At 37.8% G+C, this 25,968-nt stretch overlaps 2 protein-coding genes across 3 annotated transcripts; one reads left to right on the top strand and one right to left on the bottom strand.

The window, feature by feature from the left end:
- The first annotated feature begins 618 nt into the window (after positions 1-618).
- LOC128024984 (2-aminoethanethiol dioxygenase-like) lies at positions 619-1,945 on the top strand. Its single transcript, XM_052610908.1, has one exon. The coding sequence runs from the start codon at positions 864-866 to the stop codon at positions 1,623-1,625; it is 762 nt and encodes a 253-aa protein (XP_052466868.1). The 5' UTR covers positions 619-863; the 3' UTR covers positions 1,626-1,945.
- Positions 1,946-5,343: 3,398 nt separating this feature from the next.
- On the bottom strand, positions 5,344-13,986 carry egr2b (early growth response 2b). Of its 2 annotated transcripts, none has more exons than XM_052610906.1 (2): positions 13,839-13,986; positions 5,344-7,124 (listed from the first exon to the last, which is right to left on the bottom strand). In XM_052610906.1, exon 2 carries the CDS (start codon positions 7,102-7,104, stop codon positions 6,049-6,051), a length of 1,056 nt encoding a protein of 351 aa, XP_052466866.1. In that variant the 5' UTR covers positions 7,105-7,124; positions 13,839-13,986; the 3' UTR covers positions 5,344-6,048. The 2 variants fall into 2 exon arrangements, with proteins under 2 accessions (XP_052466866.1, XP_052466865.1); XM_052610905.1 differs by lacking the exon at positions 13,839-13,986 and adding an exon at positions 7,440-7,774.
- Positions 13,987-25,968: the final 11,982 nt, after the last annotated feature.

Below are 25,968 nucleotides of genomic sequence, written 5' to 3'. Positions count from 1 at the left end.
GTGTTGAATAAAGTACTGTATAAATAAAGGTATGCACATTGCTTAATAAATTACATTCATTATTGATGTTGACGTGATGATGTGTTGTGTCCGTTATTTATTTACTTTTGTTTATTTAGCCATTGTTTTATTTGTAATATTTATTTTAAAAATATTCAAAACTACTACTTGCAGTTTTGATTTAAAAAAAATTCAGCTTGCCTATATCTGTTTCACAAAGAACTAGAGATTAAGCCTGTGTGGATAATAAATGACATGCGATAATGATGTTGGTAAGGTGGTGATGTGTTGTTGTGGTCCAGGGTGGTTGTGGGGGAAGGGACAAAGTTGAATGGCCCAATGGGCCTCCCACCGCTTGTCCTTACTAGAGAGGGGAAAAGAGTGTGGGCGTTGTTGGGTGTTGTAGTTCTATTGCTAAACTAAAGTGTGCATTTATTAAAACTGGCCCCCGGTTTACAAAAAAATAAACATATTTACTTGTATGTCAGAGTATATTGACAGAGCTTGTCTTAATCTTTTCGCATACTCATAGGGGATAACAAGAATTTATTTTCCATCTATAAGCGAAAAAGAACTACAAGTTCCAAATTCTTCCTATATGTCTGCGCATGCGCAGAAGGCACGGACGTGTGGCTCTGATAGCCATGAATGGGGTGGTGGAGACGCGGGTTTGTGGATTTTACCCAAGTGCTAAAATTAATGTTTGCACCTTAATGGAGTTATTTTTATCGTAGCTTTCAACACAGATACACTCGACTGTTTTAAATGCTTCACGCGAGACAATCTCGTCAGGCGTAACGGTTATTTTGTTGTCATCATTGCTCGAAGCAAATCACGGCTCCGTTTGTTTCCTCCTGTTAAAAATGCCGAGGAACAACAAGACCTCGCTGATCCAGAAGATAGCGAGCCAGGCTTCTGCGACCTTCACAAACTGCTCCACATCTGCCGTTGGAGATAATAAGACATTTTCAGAGCAGCAGGCAGAGTTGGTCACCCTGCTGTCCGATATCAGGGCTGCGGATCTGAAGATTGCGCCACCGGAGAAAGTCTCCATATCCTCCCTCCAGTCCTCAGCAGTCCCTCCAGTCACATACATGCACATCTGTGAGACTGATGTCTTCAGCATGGGAGTGTTTCTGTTGAAGTCCGGGGCTTCCATCCCTCTACATGACCATCCCGGGATGAATGGCATGCTGAAGGTCCTGTATGGCAAGGTCAATATAAGGTGTTATGACAAGCTGGATAAAGCTGTTGGTGCTGAGAGTGACACTGAGAGGCAGTTTGATCCACCGCTGATGCCTTTCCAGGGAGATGATGTGAGGAGAGCTGTGCTCAGGTCCTCCGTACATTTTTCTGATCAGAGTCCCCCCTGCATTTTGACCCCTGTCAAAGACAACCTTCATGAGATTGATGCAGTGGACGGGCCAGCTGCGTTTCTTGATATACTGGCACCACCGTATGATCCTGACAATGGGAGAGATTGTCACTACTACAGAGTTTTACAAACTGCTGGCAAAAAGTCAGAGCAGAGCAGTGGAGATGAAACCTGGCTTTTAGAGATCCCCCAGCCTGACGATTTCTGGTGTGGGGGCGAGCCATACCCCGGTCCTGAAGTTTCGGTGTAGAGAGATGCACACTGGAATTGCCCACAAACCGTCCATATTCTAATACCCATGCATAATAATTAGTTTTGTTTTTGTTTGTTTTTCTTGGGACTTGAAATGTCCATTCCAAACCTATGTGCATCAATTTGTGGCCTTGCTTGTGAATAATGAATGTATACATGCTTGAAAGGCATTTACTCTTGTATAAGTTCACACTATAAATCTATATTAAATACTTGTTTAATTTATTTAAAGAGAAACCTATACAAACACTAGTTCCTATGTTCTGTTTATATTTTTACATTTATAGTACAATTAAAATGTTTATAATCATTTTTCAATTCGACTTTGTCTTGTATTTAAAGAAAAAAAATATTTTTGTGCATCATGTGCAAGGTTATTCAATTATTCACTTAAAGGGTTAGTTCATCGAAAAATCAAAATTATGTCATTAATAACTCACCCTCATGTCGTTCCAAACCCGTAAGACCTCTGTTTATCTTAGGAACACAGTTTAAGATATTTTAGATTTAGGCCGAGAGCTCTCAGTCCCTCCATTGAAGCTGTGTGTACGGTATACTGTCCATGTCCAGAAAGGTAAGAAAAACATCATCAAAGTAGTCCATGTGACATCAGAGGGTCAGTTAGAATTTTTTTGAAGCATCGAAAATACATGTTGGTCCAAAATTAGCAAAAACTACGACTTTATTCAGCATTGTCTTCTCTTCTGTGTCTGTTGTGAGAGAGAGTTCAAATCAAAGCAGTTTGTGATCAACAAATCATTTGATGTAACCGGATCTTTTTGAACCAGTTCACCAAATCGAACTGAATTGTTTTAAACGGTTCGCATCTCCAATACCCATTAATCCACAAATTACTTAAGCTGTTATCTTTTTTTAACGTGGCTGACACTCCCTCTGAGTTCAAGCAAACCAATATCCCGGAGTAATATTGACTTAATATATAAACTGCTGTGAAGAGAGAACTGAAGATGAACACCGAGCCAGATAATAACGAACGATTGACTCGATCTCAAGTCAAGAACCGTTTCTGTCAGACTGCGCATGTGTGATTCAGAGTGAAGCAGACTGACACACCGAGCGTATGAACCAAACTTATTCTTTTGGTGATTAATTCTGAACTGGTTCTGTGCTAATGTTATGAGCGCGGGTAAACCGAAGTCATGGATGAAGGGCAATAATTGCCAATGACGCAATTACGTCGAGCACAAAAGAACCGGTGAACCGTTTTCTTCAACCAGTTTTTGAATCGAACTGTCCGAAAGAACTACTGGTGATCTGAAAACCGATGAGTCAATCTTCGTTCATTATCTTGCTCTGTGTTCATCTTCAGTTCTCTCTTCACAGCAGTTCAGTCAGTGTACTGTTTGAGTAAATTAATTACTCCGGGATATTGGTTTGTTTTAACTCCGAGGGAGTGTCAGCCACATTAAAAAAGTTAACAGCTTAAGTCATTTGTGGATTAATGAGTATTTGAGACGCAAACCATTTAAGACTATTCAGTTCGATTTGGTGAACTGGTTCAAGAAGATCCGGTTACATCTAATGATTCATTCACAAACCGGATATCACTACACTGCAGAGTTTTGAACTCTCTCACAACAGACACGGAAGAGAAGACAATGCTGAATAAAGTTGTAGTTTTTGCTATTTATGGACCAAAATATATTTTCCATGCTTCAAAAAATTCTAACTGACCCTCAGATGTCACATGGACTACTTTGATTAAGTTTTTCTTACCTTTCTGGACATTGGACAGTATACTGTACACACAGCTTCAATGGAGGGACTGAGAGCTCTCGGCCTAAATCTAAAATATCTTAAACTGTGTTCTGAAGATGAACGGAGGTCTCATGGGTTTGGAAACGACATGAGGGCGAGTCATTAATGACATAATTTTGATTTTTCGATGAACTAACCCTTTAATGCGTTTTCGTTGTTTTATTTTTTGGGACTCATAGATCAGTTTAGTTTGTATTTATTCATTCCAACTTCTAGAAGTATAAGATACACACACACACATATATATATATATATATATATATATATATATATATATATATGTGTGTGTGTGTGTGTGTGTGTGTGTGTGTGTGTGTGTGTGTGTGTGTGTGTGTATATATATATATATATATATATATATATATATATATATATACATATATATATATATAAAGAATATATCATAACTTAAAGTATACATTTTATAATAAAATATTCAATTTGAATATAAATATGTTAGAATATAAGTTAATAAATCTATAAAAAAAAAATGATGTTCTAATATTAGATAAATATAAGGTATTTTTTATTTTTGTAGCTTCTTTTATATGTTTTTAACACTTTTTGCCACAGGTTATTATTATTATTATTATTATTTATTGATTTTTTGCTTGATTTAATGATTTACCCTTCATAGCAGTTGTGATCTGCTGCATATGAGAAAAATTAAGTTAGTCGAAGAAAGTGGAGAGCTTAAAACTCTTATCTTGTCTTTAATGTGTGGATATTTTGCGTCGCTTAGTTTTGTTATCACTAACAATAACGATTCTGTTGATTTGGAATAGGTTGTGTTGCATGCAGTGAGATCTGTTGAAAAGTCAGACTTTCACTGTGAATGTTTACAGACATATTAAGGTCTAATGTGGCGTCATGTTTCCCACACATTGGTAAATATATGTCTGTAACATTAACGTAGGAGGCAGCCTAAAAGTAATAACAAGATTTAATAAAATGAATTCTTAGATCATTTTTTGCTCCGTTCAGGTTAGACGCAGTCTTTTCCTGTTATCCCTCCAGGGTTTTTGTTTATAGACCTGGATGTGAGCTGAACAAAAATTACGTAGGTCCTCTGTTAAACTGAGTTTATGTTCAGTCCTGATTTTTTTATATAAATTTTTATTTATAAAATCTATATATCCGTTAGCACACATTTACATAAGCAGTCTGAAAGAGTACATAGACAATAGATAATTTGAATTTATCTTATTGAAGAAACATCCGTCTCCCAATCTGTGAACAGAGAGCATATGTGCTGATTTTAGATTTCGCCATGAATAAAATATTGGTAAAGTAGTAGCATTTTCAGTGATTTCATTATTTTGCTTTCATTAATTCTTTGTTATTCCTTGTTTATTTAGTTTTTTTTAGCCTCTTATCAAATTACACTTTTAATTGCAATTCAAAATTGTAAATATTGGCAACATTTCCAAGCTAAATTTATGTATTGCCTAAATATGGGGTTGTCCCTGCACTGAATGCGGGGGTTGATATACCTTCAACCACACAAAACCACAAAGATTCATACAGTGTTAACAATTGTTTGTCATTTTTCAGTGTTGTTTCTCAGTTTTCACTTCATAGACACTGTAATGAGTGGTCATAAGTGTTTTTTTTGTATCAAATCCATGAATTTATAATCACAAAGCGAGTCACCTGAAAGTTTTAAGAATTGTTCCATTTACACTAACCCTTCTTTGATTATTCATGATATTTCCCCTCAAGCATTTTGCCCTATATTGAACATTACAGACTGTGAATATTCACACCTATGTGCATTTGTAAACAACACACTGTGTGGGAGCTGACCCTTATGAGACCATGAGTCAGAGATCAGTGATGCCCAAACGGGAATGTCCCTATAAGTCTACTTCACTTTTTCCTTGTACACCTTCCTTTTTATTAAGAAAATCAGTTGCAGACAGTTAAACAAACAGAAGTTCACAATCCATGTGTTGTTTATTATTTTCATGTTGACAAAGTAGGGCATTACTGACCGGCGTTAGTCACATCATAACAAATACATTTATATCAGTCAGAACAACCACAGAACAAACGTCAAGTCGCTATGAGTTCATCTATATTTATATATACGGTCGGTGTTTTAAGCACAAATGCAACACTATTGACACGAAACGGTTTGTACAAAAATATATCTTCAAAAACTTTCATATTAAAGAATAATGTACAATTTAATTCAAGCCTCCGGGTGTATATGTACAACATGAACGGACGAAAGGCACGACAATGGGAGAAAACAGTGATGTTAAACACCTCCTTGACACATTTGAAAGTTTGGTCAGTTTAAAAGAACTCTTAAAAACTTAGTCACTCTGCTTGCCACTTGTTATCTGACACAATTCTCCCACGTGCTATCTTATGTTATTTTTTTTAATTAAATTAATTGGCCTAAATATTCAAACAAAGTGCGTCAGGTCAGTCAGCATGCGACTGAGGCAACAAGAAAACGAATATCGCACCACCTTCAAAAGTGCGCGCCATAAATGTGTCCATGTCATTTGGCACTGTGGTTTGATTTCACTTTCATCAGTCCACTCAGTTTTATTATATTACGAATGGTGCACTATTATTGTAATCATATTGCCTACATATAGTGTTGGATATTGCACAGTCCAGTTGAAAGTTTACTGGCTGGAACTGGACGAGCAGATGCTCGTGGCGACGCCGCGCTCCGAGCTGGACACTCCAGTGGAGGACGAGGATGTTTTCCTCTCCTTCTGTCGCAAGTGGATTTTTGTGTGTCTCTTTCTTTCGTCGCTCCGCGCGAACTTTCTCCCGCAAAAGTCGCAGGCGAACGGTTTCTCGCCGGTGTGCGTGCGGATGTGGGTCGTCAGGTGGTCGCTTCGACTAAAGTTCCTCATGCAAATCCGGCACTGGAAGGGTTTGTGGCCGGTGTGGATGCGGATGTGTCTGGTGAGCTCGTCGGACCGGGAGAAGCGCCTGTCGCATCCCTCCGCCGGACAGGGATAGGGCCGCTCGTGCACAGGGGTCTTGCTGGGTCTGTTGGGGTATTTCCTCGGGCGCAGGATGGGCCTGAGGGGTAAATTCTGCGGACTGTAGGCTGTGGGTAGCCGGGGTCCGTCAGATACCGGTCCCCCCAGTGTGAAGTTCCTGATAGTGTTCAGGGGGGTCAAAGGAGGTGGGACTCTGAAAGAGTCCAGCGGACATGAGAACGGTTTGCGGTCGGGCATCGACTGCATGTCCCTCTGGCACGGCGGCTGGAAGAAGCCGGCGTAGTCCGGGATGATGGGAAACAGCCCGGAGTCCGTGTTTGGCTTTGGGGATGAGTAGGACGGCGGGGGATAGGAAATCGGGCATGTGGAGGTGGAGAAGAACGCGGATGGGTCTTGATACACCTCCCCGCATCCAGAGTAGGGCGGTGGAGGAGAGTAGATGTGCTCCATGTCCGCCTGGTTCTGCGCCATGGTGCAGCTGAGGGTGCTGGAGAAGTGACTGGGGGAGACTGAGGAGGCAGGTGACGAGGATGCTGAGGATGGCTGGGTCATGCCCAGGATCCCCGCGCTCACGATGTTGATCACGCCCTCTGGGTTCCAGTTTCCTGGGTACTGGGAGTCGATGGAAAACTTTCCCATGTAGGTGAAAGTTTGGTTGCGAGGGCCAGCTGGTTGCGCGAAGCTGCTGGAATAGGACAAGTCGAGGGAGCGCTTATCCGTGCTCATATCCCCGCTAATCAAGCCATCTGCAAATAAATACATATAAAACCAAGGTTTAGATACACATGAAAGAAGGCTGTCTTATGGATCATGCGGCTATTGGATGCAGCTTTTAAGCAAGCTGTCCACTGTAAAATCATCGGAAGTCATGACATCAACATTAGAAGTAATCAAAGAACTTCGGTTTCACTTTAAATATACAAGCAAACAAACGTTTACAGTTTTAGCAAGTTTGGTTTTTCTGCAAAGTAGCCACATATGCTCGTTCCACTCAATACTCTTAGATGCGAAAGATGTATAAACACAGAGCACGTGAGGCGATATGCGCGCGTCATTCTTACCTCCCGAGTTTATCTGCTCGTAATGTCCTCCTAAATCACCGTTAGGAAATATAGTCACGGAGGCTGGCAGTGATGTGGCAATCTCGTCCACTGAGTAGATGCTCTCGGAAAGCGGGTGCACAAAGCCGCCAATGGTTACAGGGCATTTCTCCAAAGTTTTAGCTGTCATCGTGAAGTCCTAAGAAGCTCTCGTTCAGATGTTCACAAAATGTTTTGTGCCAGTGCGAATGCTCGTTCAAAACGTAACATGTGGAAAGCTGTCAGTAAACTCTGAGTTTAGCGTTCACTGTGATGCCATCTGACGGCTCTGTGTTATTGAATGACAGATCCTGGTGGAGCGCTAGTTGTAGTATGTATATATGGTGAGCCTATCAATGTGCCGTTACGTCATTGACCATTTAAGGACTGGACGGCAAAAGAAAAATAGCGCTGCGCGATGTGATTGGTTGTAGACCTTGTGACGCGTTGATAACACTTGTCAATGGAGAATCCTTTCTGAAAACCAATGTGCTGGTAGGAAAAAAGAGGCAAGTGGATTGCCTGTTGTTTTAAAATATTTTAAGATAACGATAGAATAAAACAAAGGCATATTTAGGCTGAAATATATTGAATCATAAGTGGAAAAAAATCTTCCGTTTTGGTACAACGCACCATTCTCAATCAGGAATTCCGGTTCATTATCACGCCATACATGGTTTTATCCGGTAAACAGTTACACCCCTTCGTCCATTTATGGAGCGTATTCCGGAAACTGAGTATCGGAAACTCTCGAGTGTTGCCGAGCAAAGAGACGCGGCTCAAACCACAATCAAATGAGAGAGACACAATCACGGAATTTCTACCTTTGCTTCAGTGGCACAGTCGGAAAGTGCGCTACATCTATTTGAATAGACCCCATGTTTTTGGAAAGAGGGAAACGTTTTTAGTAACTGCGTTCTATAATTAGAATGCTGCTGGAAAGTAGATTTATTTATGATTCTAAACCAAAAGTAATTTGTTTTACATTTTATTTTTTATTTTGTTATCTTCCGGTGCGTTATAAGCGTTAATATAAATTAATGTAGGATAAAACAGCATGTGAATTTCTAGCTCAGTAAATTTTGTTGACCGCTATTGTTTATGTTTTTATGTTATAGCCTAGACCTAAACGAGTTAATATATGCTACTTGAATTAATTCAACTCTCCTCTTGCCAAAAAACTTGAGAGCAAGAAACTAAAACTTTCCAAATGTAAATGCCTGTATACGTAAATAGAAATGCTTTCCGCCGTGAGGTTTACAGAATCGACTAAATAAAAAAAGATGATAGAAGTGAATTCCCCCCGTGGGTTTTAGAAACTGCTCTAGTAAGACATACGGGGGAGGAGGGAGCTGAGGTCGGAATTTGAGCCAATGGCTCTTTAACTTTATTACAAAATCATTTCATATTTAATACATGTCCAAAATGTCCAGGTTATATTTGAATGTTTGTTTCCTGTATGATGCTGTATACTTTAGCTAATGGATGAATGATCTGTATCGCATTTATTTACCAGCCTTACATCTAAAACAACCTTTAGAAGACTATGACATATTTGGGATAGGTGCGTCAAACAGATGGCCAAATTGTGACATAATAGCCCAATTACAATTAATTTGATAATTTTTCCAAGTTTATCTTTGCACGTCTTGCTTCTGCCTTGAGGAAATCTACATACCATCGAAGCAAAAAAAAAAAAAAAAAAAAAAGTAAGAAATCCCTTTTTACACATTTTGTCAATGTTCAGTAGAAACTGTTCTCGCGCGCGCTTGGTGGCTTGAAGTCCTTGCGCGGAGTCCGTGTCTGTGTCTTTATCACACGCGCCAGTGGTTAATAGCCAGTAGCCTAGTCAAGTCACTACTCGACTTCTATCTGAGTTATGACTGTTGGAGTGATCTCTCTAGTGTATTTTGTGTTTTCAGGGCATATATGTTAATCTCTGGAAAAACTCTTCCATTGAGCTTCCGACATCCCACACATGCTGCAGACGGCCGCTATGACTGCGCGCATGGACGCATGTCTAGAAGCATTGTGACACCATCAATATAACACACGAATTCGGTGTTATCTGAAGCAAGCCGCGAGTCTCCAAAATAAACAGAAGCAAATATGAACACATATCCGTCTAGATTTCCTCACGTGCTTAATCCTGGTTGCGTTTTAATAAATAAAATGCCTGGTGAGATTACAAATGAATATAACGATGAAAATGTGCACTGATGTTTGTCGGGAGAGATTTGAATAGGCCTATACGTAAATTAGTGAGGGTTTTTATTGTATAGCCAAATTAAGTAGGCCTACTTAAATAATAGTCTATTTAAATGTAAGTACTATAAATCAATTTAATATATTGCTAAAATATTCTATATTATAGGCTATTTGTAACTGTAAATATAAATATAGATATACAGTTTTACGCGATCTGCGTGGGTTATGTCATGTCATATGGGCAGGGGGCAGTATATGTCCCTTTACTGGTTCAAACGGACACTTCTAACCACTTTGAGCTGTTATAGAAGAAAACTGCTTTATAAATTGTTGCTCTGCTAGATGAATAACTTATATGTACTCCAAATAATTTCATTAGCATTTAGTTATCTCTTCAAGTACAGTAAAACACACACACACACACACACAATAATTATAAAATCATAATTGACTCTGCAGGAGTCTATAACCTGCCCCACTCACATTGTAACTGATGGGAAAAATCAGTTATTGTTTTTGTAACACCAAACAAGTTATATAGATATAGATTGTATAGAAAAAAGTTCTATAGTAGAGTTCACCTAATTATTTCATTGTGAACTATAGCCATCACTCTTTCCATACATGAATGGTAGTTTATATAATGTCTTCACATTTGCAATTGTACCATGGTTTTTTTTTTTTTTTTTTTTTTTTTTTTGCAGCTTTCTCTGTTGTGTAATCAGATTTGCTTTTTCTATTATAAGAAAGAAAACTGTATTATTATGCTATGGCTTCACACCAGAGAGGGTTTAACGTCATAATTGTAATATTTAAAAGGTCGGAGGCTTGTCCTCATTTTTGAAAATCAGATTATTAGCAATTCAAATAATGATTTTTACATTTTTTGGATCTTCCAGCTTGACAGACGCTTGAATGGGAGTCTAAATCGGCCCGCACACAGGAAACCTCAGCACACACCCCCAGTTTTGACAGTACAATGAAAATCCCCAAAGCTTCCTGTTGTCCATCAATCACATATATTTTTATCACCACCCATGCAAGCTGGGGTTATTTTTGAGAAGGTGTTGCTGTCATCACAAGCATGGCTTGGGAACAGTTTGTGATCTCAGAAGTGTCATAATTACTGAATGAATTACGAGTGGAGCCATCTGTTGCCACTGCATACACTTATCACTGACTCTATGGTGGATGGATACTATTGCTGAGATGCTATAGTGCACAAACCAGAGCACCAGAACACTTAAAAATATAGGTTCTAGATTGGCATCAATGGTTCCATAAAGGGCCTTTAAAATTCATGAAACTTTTCAAATGCACAAATGGTTCTTTATAGGAGAAAAAGCTTATTTAGCAGTTAAAAGGATCTTCACACTATGAAATAGAATAGTGTGAATAGTTCTTCTTTGGAATTGCGGGGGAAAACTTTATTTTTAAGAGTGAAGCCTTTTTAAATTACTACTGTTGAACACTGAGAACTATGTAGAAAGCCAAATGACTTATTAGTCTTTATTTATATATATATATATATATATATATATATATATAGTAATATATATATATATATATATATATATATATACAACTCCCACGCCTGTCACGGGCCTTAACTGAGCAGACATTTTCAGGGCTGTTAATGGGCTTTGTGGGTAATGATTTAATAAGGGCCCCATGCATCCGTAACTTGTCTTAGATCTCCTCTAGTCCACATGGTCCGCTCTGAATCTTTTATCGCCGCTGTCGCTCAAGCGGGCAATTAGTAAAGAGGTCGTGTCGTCATAATGACATCTCAGATATTGACTGGAGTGCATCCCCGCAAATCACCCTGAACGCTCAATAGCGAGCCAGGGCCAGCATCACGCCACAGTTACATTATCACTCACAGACGTTTAGTGCCGAACAGCTTTGCGTGTTTGTCAAGCACACCGGTGATTTTCTTGCCCCGTGAATAAAGACTTCAGCGAGTAATGTGACAGACCGCAGCCAGACTGATTACAGGGACGTGTCAGTCACTGTTAATGGGGGAAGCCCTTTAAATATTGTCTCGGTTCAGAGCCTGAACATCCATAATGAGGAGGTAATGAGCCTGGTCTTGTTTCTGCTGGCTGTATTAATTGTAAACGGCTGAACACCTTCAACTGCTCTGCAGATCTTTTTTTTTTTAGATCCAGCTCTCGTAGATCAGTGGTGGATATGCATGTGCTTAACCAGTCAACAATGTTATCGACCTTTCGTATTTACAACCGCACCAACAAGACCGACCATCAGCAACTGCTGTAATATAAACCCCACTGTGAGTGGATAATCGTGGCTGTATGTCAACTCAATAAACAATCCCTGCTTGAAACAAAAGCGCTCAAGTCTGCACAGAAGAGCGACAATCTTTACCGCTGACTGTCGCATCTGAATGCTTCACATTTTCAGGGATTCTTGTGTCCTCCCCCACAAATGAAAGAAGGAAACTTCTTCAGATGCATGTGTCTTTTGTTGTACGCCTACAGATGCAAAAATGTTTGCACACTGTGCAGAAGTGGCCCGCTTTGGCAGAGCGTGCCGGGCCCGCCGAATGCCCACTGGCAGCTGGGATCTGGCTGTCCCTGCTGAGAATGATGGTCTCAATGTAATGGACACCCACACATGGCAGCTTCTGAATTCAAGAGCTTTCTTTCTTGGATGTGCTCGGGGTCTCCCGGGGTCAAATGACTCCTGCACATTGAGGATACATAGAATGACATCCTTCTGCATCAGCCTTTACATTGTATTCCAGGTCTGTTGTATTGTTCTCTATTACTCATCAAATTGTCAGCACACAGAACAAAAGGCTTTATGATATAACTGTACTCACAAATTGAGTAAATAGGCCAGTTCACTACTTCACAAGTATTGCTGTTTACTTTTTAGGCATACCAATGATAATTGAAAACATCTGTGAAATTATGTTTCTTGCACAATTTCATTACATCTATCAATCAATCAATCAATCAATCAATCAATCAATCTATCTATCTATCTATCTATCTATCTATCTATCTATCTATCTATCTATTTGCTCTAAATATCATTTTGTCATAAAATGTAATTTTTTATCCCAGTAACCAAAATTTGAATAAATAAGAAAGGTCAGGAGCATTGCTGTAACTTTTATGTATTGGAAAAGGAAAAACAGGGCAATTTACAAATCCGCTCTAGGAACCGAATGTCTCTCCAAACTGGTCAGGCATATGACAATACACCATAAAGCAAGCTGTCAAGTTACGCCCACAGAATTCAGATGAGGTTTGTCGAAGAGGGGTGAATGGACACAAACCTGCTCTAGAGCCAGCTGAGATCTAAAGACTAGCCGTGGGAGACTCCGCACAACATGAATTGTTCTTTTTACCGAGTAGGAGGCCGTTTTTCTTAGTGAATTTGTGTAGGTGTTACTTTTCTATAGATGCTCACCTTCAAAGGACTTTTTCGTTTTAGTGATATTGGCAAGCTAACAATTGTTCTTCAGTTTTTTTTATTTTGGTAATAATAATCTCTTTAATTTTTCTATTTATGTACAAGAGCCTGACTGAGGATTAATGACATGGTGGCTTTTTTAAAAAGTCGTTGTCTCTGTATCAACAATGATGATGAAAGATGTAAACGTCTTAAAATATTTTTTAGATAAAACATCACTTGTTTTTCCTACTTACAAATTTGTTTCTTTTTTCTTTTTTATTTATTTCAACAAAAATCCACTGACATTTTCCATCAAAAATGTGTTTTCTACTAATTAATATTCAAAACAGTTATTCTAAAAATAAAAGCTTTAAATGTGATTTTTCACCTGTCTATTCATCTAATTACACGCATTTTATTCTTATTTGACTTTTTGTTTTTATGTGAAGGACAACATAACATCAAGTCAATTTGAAACACTCAGATGATATAATTGCTCACAGAAACAGTCGAGAGCAATAATACCTTTCCGGAAAAAAAAAAGGTTCACCCCTGTATTTGATGTATTCTAATATCCCATTATCCACATTATCTAAATTAAGGTCTTTGCTCACAGAGACAAGTACTGTACACCCACAGGTTCAACATCATGCAGCATTACAGTGGATTAAAGTGCACACACACACACACACACACACATGCTCAAACACATAAGGAAACATTGGTGATGGTGAACGCTATACTCACATTATCAGTGCCGTATGGAGAGTGGCTCTTTGTGACTTCCCATCATATGAGTGGGCTCCTCCAAGAGCTTCACACCGCTCCAATAGCAGCACAGCGCTCCACACACACTCACACACTCCTGGGATAGCTGGTGCTCCTCATGCAAACTGATCTGGTTTCAAACTGATCAGTCTATATTCTAGCATGTGGCTATATGAGGTGCTGTCTTACTCTCTCGCACCGTTTCATGGGGGTGTAACAAAGTGGAAGAAGGAAACTCAAGACAATGGTTGGACTTCATGTGTATCCTACATCTCTGACATTGAAATTGTCATGGTAATGTTAAGTCAGAGGTGCAAGAGCTGAAATGCTTTGACAGACAAAGTCGTGGGTTCTGGTGTCATTCAGACATCTTGTTTAGAGGGTGGACAACGCAGCCATGCATGCAACGTGCACGTGTGCACGATCTGTCCTAATTGTCTTCCTTATATTTACTTACAAAACAGTGGATCATTATCTGAAATACTTTTGTTACGCCTGAAAGATTTGAACACACCCCTACTTTGATGCAGAAGTCATTGTGCAGTATTTGAGGACATATTGAAAAAGGAACTCAAAATCTTTTTTTGCAGTGCAACCATCAATGCTGTGTAAGCAGAACGTACAAAAACGTATGAATGAGATCGTATGAATTAGCCACCAATTCAGCAAATTGTAAATTGTCCCCAGACTGTGTTGGAATATCACATAAAGAAAAACTCTTTTGATTTGGGTATCAAAGCAAAGCAACTTCAATGTAAGTGCAATGTAAAGATTAAATAAAACGAGTTTAAAAACTGAACTAAAATGAGTCTTGTCTTGTTATACCGCAAAGTCCTAATCATAGTCAAACTGCTGTATGCGACTGCACTCTGTGTCTCATACCGACACTGGTTCTGTTCTGATCCGTTCTCAGAGCACCGTCCTACTGGGGCAGCAGGTCACGTCCCAACGCAAGCTTCATTATTACTAATTACACCGGGTCCATCGTTGACTTTTGCCTTCCCTATTAGCAACATCAGCCATTAACACTAATGTTTTGTTTAACACTGAAGACACAAGACTTTTTCCTGCTCTCTGGGACTGACTGTAGCGTAATGGGTGAACACTTCGAGCCTCAAATTCAGGCATAAAAGATATCCCTGGCATCCCATGCATTTCAAAAGTTTCTGAAAAACTTTATAAGCTTTATACTGAAAATGATTGTGAATGGCTTGTTTATAGAATGCAAAAAAATACCTTAATATAGTCAATTAATTCTTAATATTTAAATCAGTGAAAAAAATCTATTCCTCTGTTCTACTCTGTTAGGTTTTTGGCATCACATAAAGCCTGGCTCAAAATTTGAATATTGTGAATATTTGATTTTTTTTTCTATTACATTGAAGGGTTTTATCAGTGAATATACTGTAGCTACCTGTTTCTCACACAAAAATACTGCAATAATGACTACTTTTTAGTTATTATGGCAGATCATGATATGGAAAAAATCTCTGTGAAGATACTTCCAGAATAAATAAAAAAAATAGGTGTGAAACTGTGGGTTTGGAAAAAAAATAGTTTGAAGCTGTAGGGACAGAAAACATAAGCAAAGGAATATCAGTCAGAATAAACAGATTTATAAAAATATCTTTAAATATTTTGTACCTTCTTCTCAGACTATTACTATACTATAAAAAAAGCATTATCATAAAAGCATTGTAACTAAAGTAACTAAAATGCAGTTAACTTAAACTTAAAATGTGAGACAACACAAAGCCACGCTAGATTTTAGGTGTGTGCGGGGAGCAGCGTGAACGTATACAGCAGAGAAAATTAAGCAAATGGCATCATTATAAGCGTTGATCTTGGCTTGCGAGGGGTGCGGGAGATGATGGGGTGTCTGTGTCTTCGGCGGTCTCAACAGACAGAGCTGCATGTCAGACGCTGGTAACAAATGGTTCTGCTAAATCAATCTTTAATTTGATGGCAGCCTTTTGCTAATGGAGAGTCTTGTTAGAGTCTTAGCCTTTTGTCGGCTCAGTCAAAGTTTACCTATTATGCAGCAGATCCATCATTTCTAGATGTGGTCAGTAATGAATTGTGTGCATCAGCATCATTAGAGGTTTATGAACCAAAAGCTTCCACCTATTAAATGGAGCTATTAAAAACCCTCTTAATGTTCACCCTGTTTAATGGTGAGAATTCGACTAAAGCAGTCACGGGAGAAAAATTAGTTGATTTTGATTCATTTGATGCACGCTCATTTATGTGATCCTGAGTGATTGCTTTCTAATACACTGTTTCCCACCGAAACAACAAAATGATGTAATGTCTTCCTCATGAAAACTGTCTTATTTAAAAACTTGTTTGTGAGATTTCACAACGGATCAACAGCTCCGCACAAGTGTAAAATAAAATAATGTTTGACACTGATGAGTCCTGAATATGCCTGGTTCAAAGACACAATTCATTTGGTCTGAGTGTGTGTGAGGGTTCAAGTCTCTGATACACACACCAATACACACATGCATGTTTTTGTATCATTTCTTTGAATTAGTCCTATTCCTAAACTTTACATTTTTTTTATTTAACTATGACTTAATAGCATTAATCCATTAGCTGTCATTGCATTCACTATCCTGTTCATAAATGTTGATAAAAATGTGTGTTTGTGTGCTACTGTATTTATTTTAATTTGACTACCTCGTTGATTTCTGTTGTTTTTATATATTATTGTTATTTAATACATTCTGTTGTTTTATGCATTATGCATTGTAAGTATCATTATTACATACTTAAGTTTTTTAATATGCAACCTTCTATCATAGACTTGTCACAATGTCATCTCTTTTGATTTGGGCGAGTGAGGAACTACCTAGTAACGTCCAAGGAATCACTCTGAACACTTTAGTGACAGCTTAGCAACACCCTAGAAACCACTCAGAACATTTCTGGCTTCAGCAAATACTGGGAAAGTTTTCAGGCCACCTCCAACATCTTGGCGGAGAGTTTTGCACGTGCAAGCACCAGTCATGTTGTCTAAAGAAAATGTAAAAATCCCAAATCCTTCAACACCCCGTTAACAGAAACTCTTTGACATTTTACATAAGCCATTATTTAGACCAAATTTTTATTTTTTACTGTTCTGTTCTTTAATGATGCTAATAATTTGGAATAATTAGCAGTGATTGACCAAAAAAAGAGGAAATCTCAGGGATTTCTATTATTTTAGTAATAAGATAATACCCTAACTCTACTCCTAACACTTATGTTTTTGTTTTGCAGGCTTTCTGCAATCAAATGCAAATGTATTTTAGATCAAATTCATTTAAATTGCAATTAGTTACTTAAAAGTATATTTGGACCCACTTAAGTACATTTTTAAATGTAAATTCATAATTAGGCTACTTCTATTATGTTGACAAGCATTTATGGTTAACTAAAATATATGTTAATTAATGTTGTTTATGTAATATTGAATAACACCTTCCGTAAATAGAATAGTAGTTAGTTTACTTTAGTATATTAGTCATCAAATCAAAATGAATGCACTTTTTTAAAGCACAACAAAATATATTAAAACAAAGATTTATTATGTATTTTCAAGTGAAACTCTTAGTTTGGCATTATTGCAAAATGCACTTTTTAAAAGTGTACATAAATGGATAGTTCACCCAAAAATGAAAATTCTGTCATTATTTACGCACCCTCATGCCGTTCCAAACCTGTCTGAATTTCTTTCTTCTGCTGTACAAAAGAAGAAGATATTTTGAAGAATGTGGGTAACCAAAGAGTTGTTGGTCCCCATTGACTTGCACGGTAGGGAAATATAATGGGGACCAGTAACTATTTGGTTACAAAAATTCTTCAAAATATCCTCTTTTTGAGTTCAAAAATCATACAGGTTTGGAAGGTGAGTGAGTAAGGTGAGTAAATGATGACAGAATTTTCGGGTTCACTCTAGTGGCTTTTTATTTCATTAATATTATGTCATCTGCAAGCAGTCTTTAAAAAATATACTTTTACGATTTGAAGTACACTACGAGTGCACATTCAGGACACTTAAATACACTTTTTTCACAGTGGAACACTTTTTTGATTTTAAGCAAGACAACATTTAGCAGCATTACAAAGCCATTTTCGTGGTGGGACCTTGGTAACTTCAGGTTTCACTTACTTTACAGCTCTCGCTTGTAGCCTAATTTGAGTCAGTGTTTGGGAATTCTGAGAATATTTCTGGACTTGGCATGAAACTCAACAACTATCTACCTATGATCCAGTACCTTCCCACTGTCCCAATGCAAGTCTCTCTCTGCGTTTTGAGAGTAAGGTAAAGTCAGAGTTGCAGCGCTGTTGTCCAGGGGAGAAGAAACAAAGGCCCAGTGGCAGGTCTATTCTTCCCCAAAGCTGATACCACCTGCAGGGGCCGGCCTCTCTCCTGAGCATCCCAGCACCGCTCTCCAAATGATGATTAATCACAGGGGCCGAGGGGGGGCTCGGACCCTGACACGGCCATAATGCTGGTCACCAGAGTCTGGATTGGCCAGCAGCGATCAGTGGGTGGATGTCCACAGAAGATGGATGACCTCGGCGAGGGCTCAGACTCCTGTCATTAACAAGAGAAGAAGAGAAAAAACAGACAACAAAAAGAAAGGCTGCTCGGTGTGAGGGAGACTCAGTTTGTGTGGGAATTAATGAGAGTTTTGACATTAACAAACGTTTAAGACACCCAACTTTCCCAACGCAAAGTAGTCTGAGCCCTGACACTACATGACAGCCGTGAACTTCTGGAAGTTTGAGATCGTTTGCTCTCATCAGCGGAAAGAGGAGCCGCGGCGAGCCGAGATTTTCTCTGACAGTTACAAATGAAGCTGCGATTCATTATTTTCCAGGGAATTCGGTCTTCTGCAGACGAAGATGGAGATGCAGCCGTGGCGTCACTGCCCATTTGGATGGAGATGAATCAAGGCACTTTATCCCAGACGCAGCGCTGACAATCACATCAGCGAGGCTATCGGACTCCCCTCTACTCCTCGTGGACGGATCCGGTGTGGAGCGGAGCGGGTAATAAAGGCTCCTACTGAAACCCCATTAAGCCCAGTCTCCAAAGACCAGCTCATTAGCATAGCGGAATATTCCCCCCGTTTGTGTAATTCTATAAACTCTTATTGCTTCCACTATCCTATTCTTAAATGACACTAATAATGCGGAAAGTTTAGCTGTATAAATGAGAGTGTTCTCGTGCTTTTGCAGCTTGTGTTCATTTTAATCCGGGGTCTGGTTACCTCATTCACAATCCCCCTAATGACCCATCTTTGTTAATTAAGCAGATGAGGATGGGGGTGAGGGTGAGGGAGGGAGGGAGCTGCAGATGCAAGAAAAGCCTTTGTTGTCAAACTGACACCAGTGTCTGCTGTCTGTCAGGAATTAAGGACAGATTGGGTCATAACCACTCTATATGGTGTTTATTACATGATTATACATGTTAAATGGTACATTATTAAGACATTAATGATCCTTTGACATTTAAATGAAAAAAAATCATTATTGTTAGATTTTTATTGCTGAACAATTCACGAACCATCAAGGCCAGATGACACTTTTGTTCCCGCTGCATTTGAAAATGTATGTATTATATAATGGTCTTTAATAAAAACACAGAACTTGTACTTTACTGTGTTTTTGTTCATTAAGAGTCACATATTGATTCTGATATCTGATGAAATATACAAAAACACTGATAGAGGTCAAATACGTGCATCATATGAGAAGAACTGCACAGATTCTGTCTGTTATTCATATATTTAATTATGTTTCCAACTACCAATTTACAAGCAGATTTTGCTCCCAAATCTGTTAAAAATGCTGCGTGATTTTTGTAGCTGCATTTTTTGGGCATGGGTCAAAATATGCTAACAGGAGACCAGGTAAAAACTGAAGCTATTGGTGGAACAGATACAGCCATAAGAGGTGCATTTTACACTTTGCATATAGTAGTAGTTATTAACATTAGTGGGTAGAGGGAACAAAAGAGCAAACTGGTTACCTGCAGGTCTGCAGTCTATTTTAGATACTCAGTGTGAGCTCTTCCAGCAGGATTTCAGTAAGTGTGGATCAAAGATCTGGAAGTAGAGGAGAACAAATCTAGTTTAGAGTGCATGTACAGTCTTTGTATTCATGTTGCGCTCACAAATTATTGAGAAAGGTTTATCGAAATGAATAGTTCTGGTCCTTGTTGTTTGATACATTATCACATTTCATGATAAAGTGACAGCTTTGACTTGTGCAACATATAGAAGAAGAATAACACTTAATAGACTTGCTAAATAAAATAGCTTTTAATGAAAATCTGTGCCCTTATTATTTTTACTAGGTGGTAACAATTTTATTAATATAATAAGCCATTAAGTTCAAGCAAATGAAGGCCCTCTGGCTGATATAATTTCCATTTACCTTTTATGGTATGACTTCCTGTTGACTCTTGGTTCTCCAAATGCAAATAATATTTGTTTATAAGATTTGCAAATAATATAAGGTGCCTTAGACCACACACAGAAAGAAAAAAATATTTATTGTGTTGATGTATTGCAAAACACTTTTACCTCAATAGAGGTGGGATACGGTTAAAGTTAGGGACTGGTTTGTGATGAGGTTAGGTTTAGTGGTGGGTTATGGGATGAGGTAGGGTCCACAAAGTAATTATAGATGTAATTACAGAAATTAATTACAAATGTAATTATGTACAATTATAAAAAAAAATATGAGAACAAAAAAAGTACTGAATCAGTTCATCAAATTATTAATTTAAATGTAAAAACAAAGTATTAAATACACTTAATATGAAGTGGTTCCTAATAATGTATTGAATATATATATATATATATATATATATATATATATATATATATATATATATATATATATATATATATATATATATATGACATTAAATATAATATTAAATATAATGTTTTTTTCAACATTTCATACAATCAACACTTACACCAGTTAGAAATTTTTAACTCATTCTCAACTAAATACATGAATAAATAAGACTTTTTTTATGTGACATAGCTACATAGCTAACCCAAAACCAAACCTTACCCTAACTATACACCATTATTAACATATAGGAAGTATGTTTAGGTAAGTAATATTACTTGATACTTATTTGTGTAATTCCACTGTAATGATGTCACCTTGAAATAAAGTGTAGCAAACAAACAATGAATAATTAATAAATAAATTCCCAAACTGAAAAGAAGAGGTGCATTTGAATAATTTCCTGTATAAATTGCATTTTTTATGTACATTTGCATACCTTTTATAAAAGATTGTGATTGACCCACACCTAATTGCAAAGGTTCCCAGCACTTTCATTTGGTAATTTCTTAAGGTGTCAGCAAGACAGTGTATGTTCTTGCACTGTAGATTTTTCTTTTATCACACAACATCCTGGCTCTTCCTGTGACGCCCTCAGACTCTCAGTGCATGAATGTCCCTAATACAGTAAAAGTACAGACAGGGCAATTTTCTCTGACATGCGCTGCCATCTTGTTTTGCTCAGGCAGACAAAGAGGGGCTGACTGATGGCTTTGTTTGGCCAGACAAGCTCTTGACGGGCGAGCTCCATATTCAAAGCATCTTCTTCCTGCTCCTCTGCATGGCTCAGGATATAGCTCTGCAGCCCTGCTTTAGCTCATAGGTTAATGTTCAACCAGGTACAGGAACTGACGTTGTGCTTACGTAGTGGAAGTGTGTCCCCCCCGCGCTCACGGTCATCAGTCTCTCCTGACAGCTAGCTCCACTTAGCTTGTTCTCAGCTTGTAACGCGCCATGTCCAATTAGCTCTCAGGGTGCTTCGTCTTCATCCCTAAAGACTGGAGAAAGACACATCGACCATGATGGAGAAGGCCTTGATTGGACGACAAGATGTCCTGCAGCCACAGTCCAGACTGAGTCAGCTAATCATCAACTTAGTGTCCACCGGTAGAAGTGAAAGTCTGTGGCCTGGACAGGAAGTCTCAAACTGGGCCCTCAGCGCCAGGCCGGGGAGGTGAGAGGCGCTGCTTTTGTCTCTAATGCCCTGTCAGGGAATTTGTGCTGATGAAGACACTGACTGTTTCAGCAGGAAATGGAGATGTTGAGCTGTCAATGAAAAGTGAGAGACCTTCTTCAGGAGTCCCGAGCACACAACAACACTTTTATTAGTTGATTTTTATTCAAATAAACAAATTAAGGTTTCTGAAAATGGACTTGAAAGCATGTTTTTTTTTATTTTTTTAACTAACTGGATCTTTTATGTCTTTAAATAATGATAACTTAAAGTGTGAAATAATCAAAAATTCTAAAAAAAAAAATAATAATAATTTGTGTGAAAATGATTTGTATTACATTTTGCTCAAATTAGGCCTGTCAGTTCTGAGGTGTCTTTTCTACAGTGATTTGCTTCGATAAAGTAAAATAAAGTAAACATAAATAAATAATAATAATATATGAATTTAGGATTTAAGAATAAGAATAAGAATGAGCTTTATTGCCAGGTATGATTACACATACCAGGAATTAGTTTTGGTGACAGAAGTTCCGCAGTGCAACAGAACACTATGTTATGCTAGCTATGAAATTAGCATTAGCAAGACAAAGGAGATGACTATGACTTTAAGAGTCTGTTGTATTTTGTATAGAGTTTAGGAGCTTATTTTCTAAAAGGTCAGAAAAGTGTCCATAGCTGAAAACACCCAAATCAGGCATTAGCATTTCACAAACCTTCATGTCAGGATGTCAACTTATACCAAGATGTCAATGTCAACTTATATGACTTGAAACCTGGAGACATTTGAAGGCAGTTTTAACAAACATCATGTTTTCATTTTCATATGAAACTTCCCCACATGCCTTCTCACATTGGCTTTCAGTATGACTCGCAAATGTCAAAGAACAAAATCAGTCATGTTTTTAAAATTGTGCTTTTTTTTTTCTTTTTCAAAATAAAAGACATTTTTTATGAAATGTCTTCTTAGGTTACACAGGGCTATAATAAATGTTATTAAAGGTTCTTTTGCTTTGAAAATCGTGAGTTCAAGTGCGGCTTTCTGTTTACTTGAAAATATACCCTGGTGAAGTTACTCCCAACCCACCCTGAACCTACAATCACAACCAGCTTATAAAGGTTAAAAAAACACAGGAGAATGGATCTGACATCAGCGGTGTGGAAATCGAATACATTTACCACAACTGAGCTATTAGAGAAAAAAAAAAAAATATTGCAGGATAGATTAACATTCAGAAGTGATTATTGGATTGAGTCGAAATAGAATTACTGCTTTTGTCAGTATTGCAACATCTATAAAGATGTCAGTGATTTGGAAAGATCATTACAACCTTAAATTGTCTGCCAGGGATATGAGAATAGGCACTGGCTCATATATTACCCACAGTCCTCCTGTGGCGTGATTGAGCTGTGTCTGCTTTGCTTGTGAGAAAGCATTAATCCTGCTCTAGACGAGGGTAAATTCTTTACGTTTGCTAAATGGATGGAAGCATTACGATCAAGGTCTGTAATGAAAACCAAAGGTGACGTGCATGAAGAAGCCCGGGATGAAACTGTTTTTCAGAGTTCAAGGAATTGCAGACAAGTCGTTTTGTTCTCTGTTTGTTTAATATGCACTATCGCGCTTTCTTTCTTACCTTTGCCATTTTCACCATCTTTCGTACCTCTGGTTAAGGTGAGCTTCTGTCGAAGAAGAACACGCCAAAACCTGTGAATTCTCCTTCTCTCAAGTACAACGAGGCAATAAAAGAGGTAATAAAATCAGTAATGCCCTGATGTGGAAACATAGCCTGTAATGATGTTTTTGTATCTCAATCTTCCGTTTCTCACCAATTAAAACAGTTCAAATGAGCTCACCCAGCTGCATCGTATTTCTCCATGCAAATGATGGGAATTTGGTTTGTTCTCCAGTGACAGTAAATCTAATAAATACCACAATTTTCTCTCTTTTTTTCCTAAATGATGAAATGCAGGTGCGGAGTAATTGGTGGATTTATCCTTGAGCAAGTGATATGTCTGAAGAGAGTGAGCAAGAGAGAGACGGCGTGAAGGAAATAAGGCTGACGAAACTTGGTGATCAAAGACGGCCTGATATGTGAGACCGCTGGAAAGAGTCCATGTGAAATTTTGGGTGCGGAGAAATCTAGTTTATCTAATTTTGTGAAATAATTTCCGTCTTTGATGTGCATTCAGCAGATTGGACAAAATTATGACTAATATCCTTTAAAGGTGTTTTAAATGCATAACTATGTGCATATGAATGAAGCACAAGTACTCTGTAACATGTTTGGTTTATTTTATTCTTTATTTATTTAGTGTTTTACCTTTTCTATGCCAGAAACTGTTTGGTGAACTATATATATTAACTCTCTTTTTGATTCTTTGCGATGCTGGAAGGTAAAAAATAAACTTTTAGTTAGACGATTGTGACATATCTTGAGTATTGGCTGGGTTGACGTTAACTTGGTATACCGTATTTTTTAAGCATGTTATTTTGTATATTTAGGATATTTAAAACATTATTCCCATTTAAAAAAAACTTTTTCTAGTTCAGTAGATTTTAAAATAAATGTAATTAAAAAATTGCTAAATTATTATTATTTTTTTTTCTGTGACAAAACAGCGGCATTTTCAGTAGTCTTTAGGCAAGGCAAGGCAAGTTTATTTATATAGCACATTTCATACACAATGGTAATTCAAAGTGCTTTACATAAAAGAAAGTAAAATAATAATGAAGAACAAGAATCAAACAAGCAATTTTAAAACTTTTAAAATTATAAAAAAAATTGACTTATTTAAAATGAATTTAAAACAGTTAGAAAATTATTTCACATAAAAAAACTGTGAAAATATAGTGCATTACTCTATTATCACGTGATTTGCCTCTGAAGAAACATTTCTTATTAATAGCAATGTTGAAAACAGATTATGTGATGAAGAGCGAGATTAAAAGAACAGCATTTCAAGTAGAAATCTTTTGAAAAATAAATAAATGTAGTTAATGCAGCCTTGATGAAAGAAAATATTGTTGTTTTATAAAAATAAATGAATAAATCTTACACACACACACACACAAACACACACACACACACACACACACACACACACACACACACACACACACACACACACACACACACACACACACACACATATATATATTTATTTTTTCAGTTTTTGCCTGTCTGGTCACAGAAAACAACCTGTTAGGAGACTGATATTACTGATTTGTTTTAAATCTCACAAGACTACTCAAAGTCTACGGAAGTATCTGACCGTTATCGTCTGTCAATAAACTTCGACGACATACACACCTCGCTGCTGAGCGGGGCTTGTTTTTATCCAAAACAACTGATCGCCATTCAATTTAACCGATATTAGCAGCCAGGGACCAGAGTTGACTAATTTACTCCTACTCTGATGTACAAACATTAGCAACTCTTCTCTTTTTTTAGATCGGACCTGGTAATGTCTTCGCCTCCCACTCGTGTACAGCTAAATGAAAGGCTTCTGTGGCTAAATTTCCCCCTAGTTCCTCCCACTCAAGTCTAACATCATTAGATGTACTTTAGGGCAGATATTGTTTCCTATCAATTCTATTCAAACGAAACGCGAGCTCACAAGCATCGTTATGAGGCAGCTAATAAAATCATACAAGGTGTTTATGCATGCAGGATTCTCAGGAAAGGGTAATCGTGCAGCTTATTAAAAGTGAACTTGCCTACAGCCTTTCAAAGCAGGAGCGACACTGTAGCCCCAGTGAATCAGATGACAGCAGTCGAGCAGCCGAGTCAAAGGTCACGGCTTTGCGTGCATGTTTGTGGAAATGGCATGCTAATGCTCTTGCAAGGCAAACATGCCAATGAACAGAAATGTAAGCTTTTTTACTTTATAGGCATGGTGTTTTAAATGTAATATGCGCATGGAATATTTGAAAGGAATACTGTGATAAAGGATTCATGTTATTAGTGTTTGCCAAAGCCAGCATCACTATTAGTCTTGATCATACTGATCTCTTTACCCTAAGTATTCGACTGTGGCATGTTATGTATTTCACACCTTTGTGCTCCAGATATG

The sequence above is a fragment of the Carassius gibelio genome, chromosome A12 (assembly GCF_023724105.1).
Source record: "Carassius gibelio isolate Cgi1373 ecotype wild population from Czech Republic chromosome A12, carGib1.2-hapl.c, whole genome shotgun sequence".
Taxonomy (NCBI): domain Eukaryota; kingdom Metazoa; phylum Chordata; class Actinopteri; order Cypriniformes; family Cyprinidae; genus Carassius; species Carassius gibelio.
This window is presented reverse-complemented; position numbering and strand designations above follow the sequence as displayed.

Coding starts and splice junctions, on each gene's coding strand:
- LOC128024984 (XM_052610908.1), top strand. CDS start 864: ATGCCGAGGAACAACAAGACCTCGCTGATCCAGAAGATAGCGAGCCAG.
- egr2b (XM_052610905.1), bottom strand. CDS start 7,608: ATGACAGCTAAAACTTTGGAGAAATGCCCTGTAACCATTGGCGGCTTT. Junction 7,125..7,439: donor CGAGCAGATAAACTCGGGAG/GTAAGAATGACG, acceptor ATTTATTTGCAG/ATGGCTTGATTAGCGGGGAT.